Source organism: Dysidea avara, chromosome 2 (assembly GCF_963678975.1).
Source record: "Dysidea avara chromosome 2, odDysAvar1.4, whole genome shotgun sequence".
Lineage (NCBI taxonomy): Eukaryota > Metazoa > Porifera > Demospongiae > Dictyoceratida > Dysideidae > Dysidea > Dysidea avara.
The window spans coordinates 23395708-23401879 of NC_089273.1; the positions used below are offsets into that span (position 1 = coordinate 23395708).

General features: G+C 38.5%; 1 protein-coding gene across 4 annotated transcripts; it reads left to right on the forward strand.

Annotated features, from left to right (window-relative positions):
- Positions 1–1533: 1533 nt before the first annotated feature.
- LOC136246891 (uncharacterized) lies at positions 1534–6060 on the forward strand. Of its 4 annotated transcripts, XM_066038488.1 has the most exons (14): positions 1534–2134; positions 2792–2984; positions 3030–3116; positions 3167–3281; positions 3329–3442; positions 3500–3546; positions 3595–3633; positions 3686–4060; positions 4106–4168; positions 4215–4712; positions 4772–5097; positions 5142–5310; positions 5373–5577; positions 5642–6060. In XM_066038488.1, the coding sequence occupies exons 10-14, from the start codon at positions 4479–4481 to the stop codon at positions 5962–5964; spliced, it is 1257 nt and encodes a 418-aa protein (XP_065894560.1). In that variant the 5' UTR covers positions 1534–2134; positions 2792–2984; positions 3030–3116; positions 3167–3281; positions 3329–3442; positions 3500–3546; positions 3595–3633; positions 3686–4060; positions 4106–4168; positions 4215–4478; the 3' UTR covers positions 5965–6060. The 4 variants fall into 4 exon arrangements, with proteins under 4 accessions (XP_065894560.1, XP_065894563.1, XP_065894562.1 ...); XM_066038491.1 differs by having other exon boundaries at positions 3686–4168; positions 5163–5310; XM_066038490.1 differs by having other exon boundaries at positions 3048–3116; positions 3686–4168.
- The last annotated feature ends 112 nt before the right edge of the window (positions 6061–6172 follow it).

A 6172-nucleotide genomic window follows, 5' to 3' on the forward strand; every position in this document is an offset into this window, starting at 1 on the left:
ATTATTAGCTATGTTTATTTTGTTGCATGGAGAGCTTGTCCGATTACTCTAACAGAGCGTACACTTTTGATGGAATACTCTACTTGTGACTGGATTTTGGAAAATCAGTCCTAATGTCACATTTGACAACTAAAATATTTACAACCAAAGTGGGAAAGTTAAACTTGCAATCAACTTCATTGTTTCCCTGCAACAGAAAACTTTTAATTGCTACTGCAAGCCATTATGAAACCATATAATTAATTCTTCACATTACGGCAATGACATTATGAGCGTGTGTTTCTACTTACTTAACGCCACCCCGCTTGTTAGGATTAAAAGCGGACACAATTGTTGCAAGCGGAAATGGAAATAGCCAAAATGTCATAATTATATAAAGCCTGTCGTAAAATCTTGCTTAGTGATCACCCATGAGTCTATTCAAAGGCCACCTTTTTACTAGGACCATATTAAAATTATGTATCAAAGAGCTTGACATGAGAATTATAATATGACTCTAGCTACGTACTAGAGCACTCATCTTTTACTAACACCACAACCCATGCAAGTTATAGATTCATCTACGTAATTTCCTTCTTTTGTGCTTTTGAAGCAACATAACTTTGCAAGCCCAAAATTATGCTGTCGCAGCTCCTTACAAGATAGACCTCTGATACAGTAGGTGGCGACTCTTAGATCCAGTGGCACTTTCATTTTAAGTGTCACATATACACATTAGCTACGTACATTTCGTATGCTATTATGAGTGCAAATAACAGCGAAAAGCGATGACCACTCTATAAGGTCAAACACTAGCTACAACATACTACTGGATCATAAATAACTGGAAATTAAAGTTACTGCAATGATAGGTCTTTTTTATGAGGTCATGAAAAATATAGGAACATTGCATAGTGCCACCGGGCATGGATTCCCATTGAACACTGTACCATCAAACTAAACAATGAATCACTTAGCTACAATATAAAAAAAGCAATTTACGTAATTACTATACCTATAGCTATACGCTGCAAAAAATGCAGCCATGATTTGACGCATATGAATTGGTTTCTATGTTTTAACCAATCAGAATGTAGCATGTTTCTTGAACATTAATGTGTATATTACAAGCGCATTATTAAAATAATGGTCTTGGTTATTTTAAAACTGTCAAGCGATGATGACATCATAAGATTGTGACAATGTAATAATTAAACTGTTACTTTGAGAAGGAGATCTACAATAAACTCCAACAAAAAATGGTCCATTCAAAGTAGCTATCTCCATCCACAAGAGCTCATTACAAAAGCAATCTAAATCAGCTCGATGCGATACTTGGAGATCTTGTCGGAACTTGAGAACACCACCACCATGTCGAGAACGATCCTTCCAATATAATTGCATGGACAGAATTGATGTATCCAAAACGTTTCAGTAATAGCTAAAATATCAACATGATGACAACAAAGGTAAGCAAACGAATCAGAACATCTGGAAACAATACTTCCGAGAATTTAAACACAAACAGGAAACAGAGGTGACCTCTCCTGAACCACCAAATACACTATTCTTTAAATACTAAAATCATAAGGTGGAGCAGTGACACCTTTCTCAGAGGCCAGACTTACTGATCGACACTTAATCATCTGGAGAATTCACGAGTTCATCATAACAAGTTTTCAGACATCTGTGGATCACAGAAAGTGTGAACCCAAAGGTCGCAACCATCACAACAAATTGCCTTGCAAAACGAGCTCGTTGCACAATCCACAAGGAAGAAATATCAGGTTATGGGTTTAGATGAACCTCTCCGCAAAGAGATAACAGTAACTGAAATACAATAGAACGAGAGTTCCAATTAATGATCACCACCCGTGGCGAGCAAAATTCAGTAAACACGCTAAGTAGAGTCGAATACGAGTCACCAGACACAACAGCTTCTCTAATAGACGAATTCTGGGTCCGCCACAACGAAAGCAAGACGAAAACAATCCAAAACTTCTTACAACTACCGTAGCTCACGTAATAGGTACTCAATATAAACCACAATCGAATTCAACATTTAGTATTCAGATGTGGCGAGCTATATTTAGACCTGCTCGAGGTGACGGTACCATTCTTCCTTTAGTACTACCGACGAGTCTACTCTTATGAGGTAACAATAACCCAAATTATATATTGTGATATCTGTATACCAACTTCACAAGAATTTCAAGACCATTAAAGATTTATAGTCGAGATAATATGTCCACAAATTTGACGGTCATTTTACTAGGAGCACGAAACCAGCTTAGAACAGGTGGAGCTTATTAGCTTCACATCCATGGGGGAATATATTATCTATGATACCACCGAGGATTTCATTCACTTTGTCTGTTTGTTTGGTTGTAATTTGTGTTCATTTTCTCATTGTTTCAATGGTGGTTTCAAAACAAAATAAGTATTAGTCTCACTTGGCAGATCACTTTACGAAGAGAAAGCTTAAAAGTGATACGTGGCCACCGGAGTGGAATGCCTTTCTATATGCTGCATTTTGCGTACCCATGTAGCTGAGAACAGTATTAAGCGCCATCGAACCATAGAGAAAACGGTACACTTCATGGTAGTGTACACTCAATACTATCTATGGGGTCCCCACTGTCATAATACTATGCTCGTGAGATATAAATGGGTGGGTGTATGTTATTTTGACAGGGTCAGATAGTGAAAGTTTAAACACAATTGGGCACACATTTTGGGCAGTTCTTGGATAGCTAGTAGCTACCTAAGCTGTTGTCAAGTTAGTTTGCATGAAATATTTTTTTTTTTGTAGCTGGCTACTTGCTTCTTTATAGGAGGTAGCACCGAGAAGACAAGTTACCAAGAATACGGTTACCATCAATGCGGAAGGAAGAGGCGCCTCAAGTGCAACTGAACTAGAACAAGTATGCCATGCCTCTGAAGTCACTATACTGCCGTCAAGCTTCTGCTGCCGACATAGCATTTATCATTCGCGTGATGCCAGTGTGAGTTATTTGCTTGTGGCAAGCTTGGTACTTATTTATCTTTAGAATTGTGTTCCTGGTTAGTCGTGCAGACTTCGCACAGGCAGGCGCAGCTAGGAGAAGCATGACAGCTCCTAGTCAAGGCGTTGTAAAGTTAGTTTCCATTACAATTAAATTGTTCATAGCTACTCGTGTGTTTTTAGCTGGCAGTTGTTCCATCCATTCTTGATGATTTTACGATTACTACTGCATGCTGTAACTTCATTGATGCAAGAAGAAAAGAATGACCCCATTCAACCACACAGTTATACAGAACAGGTACGCCAGTGCTATTTCATATTCAAAGTGTCACCAAATTACTGCAGGTCGAAGAGTTTTCACTCCTCACGTGGGAGTCCGTAATAAGATTTATTTTGGTGTCCATTGTAACTTCATTACAAGAACGAGACTCCGTGTATGTGTGCTATTCTATCTGAGAGGTAAGAAATTTCTTCACACATGGTATGTTCTTTATTGCTATACTTTATGCAATCAAGTTCGGACTGAAGATGCATGGCTAGAAGAGTGGGAGTCTTTAGCTGAGGTAATATTTTTATCTTGTTGTCCATTGTAACTTTATTACATTTAACAGAACGAGACCCGCTATAATATGTGTGTGCAGTTCTAAGAGGTACAAAATTTGTTCACACATGGTATGTTCTTTATTGCTACACTTTATGCAGTGAGATCAACAAGAGTCAAGCTCGGTTGATGATATAGAAGGAGCTTTTGTGATGGCTATTGTGACGGAGGGGCTCAACGCTTCCAAGAAACTATGTACTCTTGTAACATCAGTACTTTTAAATCAAAAAATTGGATAGGTTGTGGGATAGATCTAGAGTAATTTTGCGTTAATTAGTACCTTAGCTTGTTAACACTGTACTGATTGCCATTGTGTTGTTATTGGTGCATATCCAAATGTCACATTGAAAACATCATGCTGTTTCCAAACATTGTGGATTTTGTGATGTCACCATTAGTGCTCTTCTTACTTGTGCTTACAGGACTGCTCTACTGAGAGTACAGTACGTTGCGTTTACAGGACTGTTCTACTCAGAGTTAGGGACCAGCCTATTATGCTGGCATAATTTTGAGCATAATAGGTGCCTGAATGCTGCTAGGGACCACAGTCTGGAGTACTTGCGACATTCTGGCGACACCTTTAGGTGAAAACGACCCATGTAAAGCTTGAGATTATTTTACACCGTGCAGGAATGTTGATGATGACAATGGGTATAGGCAGGTACTGAAGTGGATGACCTTAAGTCTAGTTCAATAATCAACTGAAGGGTTTCCATGATGAAAATCAATTATTAGCCATAGTCTACACTAACCACAATTGGCATGGCTTCACATAGTTGAATGTACACCTCAACACTTCAATGAAATTCAAACCATTCAGTACTGACACCTCAAGGGTTAATATAAGCAACAGTTAATAACAGTTTTAACTCTTGATATATGGAATAGGGTGTTATGGCAACTAGAAAAATGGCTTTGGATGATTTTGAAGAGTTTGTTAGGCACAAAGTTGAAGTTGAAAAGATGACTCATCCAAAATTAAGAGACTTGTTTCAGGAGCAGTTTCCAGGAGAAAAAGGATTTTCTCTCAGATCAATAGAAAAGTTTTGCAGTGAAAGAGGAATCAAGAAGACTACTAAAATAGACGATGATGATCTGGATGAAATCGTTTCTCGTGCTGTTTCATGTGTGCGTAAACAAAATAACGAGGACTATGATGAAAATCAGTAACTTTGTTATAATTACAGGTTGGACCGACGTATGGTCGCAAGATGATGACAGGGCTTTTATCATCTCATGGAGTACAAGTCAGCCAAAACAGAGTAGGGGACTCCCTAGGAAGGGTGAACCCTGGATACCAAAGTGCCAGAAATACTGCAACATCGCATCAAACAAATCCTGTCCCATATCATGCTGATTACTTTGGGCACAAGTTACACGTTGATCAGAATGAAAAGCTGGTCATGTATGGTGTAACCCATGTAACAGCAGTTGATGGTTACAGTGGTATGATTGTGGGATTTACATCCATGCCCATTAAAAACAATATAGAAATCTATTGCAATCTTTATAAGTAAGCAACGTGAACAATGATTAACTGCATGCTATATGTATTAGCTACAATGCTGGTTTGCATAGACCTATTGTTTTGGAATATGGACTCTGGGATCAACGTCGCATTGATCAAGGAAAGGAATGGGTGTTGATGCTACATGTACAGGAGACTTTGGCGCACCTTAGGCATAACACTTGTCGCCCTCCACACCTTCAAAGCACATCTAAACAGGTGTGTAATGGTTACCATGTTGCTATAGGTTAACACTACACATGTTTGTATTGTATACAAAGAATCATATAGTGGAGCGGATGTGGGTGGAGATTAACACACGAGTTAATTACCCTATTAAATCCTGCTTGGTGTCATTGGAAACTGCTGGGGACATCGACATGGATTGTCCACACACAAAATATTGTGTGTCTTGGTTTACCCTTCAAGTAGTTAATGTGGGAACAACAATTGTGGTACAATCATGGAACAGTCATCCAATTTCAGGTGATTCATGTGACTTTGTTGTTCGAGTATATGCATAAATTACACAACTGGCATGAAATTGCAGGTAGGAGATCTAGAGTTCCATTTCGTGCTATGATTGAAAGAAACTGTGCTGTACAAATTGATCCCACACTACTTCCTGATGGTGATAGTGCTGTAAATAACTTTGAGAGTTATGGAGGACAATTGACAATTTTTAGTCCTTTTGGTGAAGACCCCCTTCGTGATCACCCTGCCCTGGTTACCCAAAGGGAAGCAGAGTTTCACAGACACCATCCAATCTTCTCTGATTTTTTCCACACTGTTGTAAATGGTGACTTTTCATTATTTCGTGAAGGCATCTTATCATTTATTGACATCAGCAAAAATTTATCAATGCAAGTGTAAAAACATTTGGTTAGCACTTGTAATTTATTTAATGTTACGTTTTCTCTACATGAATGTACATCTATCATTGAAAGCTATGAAATGTGAAGATTCCAATGCATATACTGAATTACATGCATGGCATCATAAATCTTGATCAGCAGTCAATATACACTACTACAGCCTGCTGCATGAGGTCATGCAGTCAGTGTGGGGTATCATGGTAATC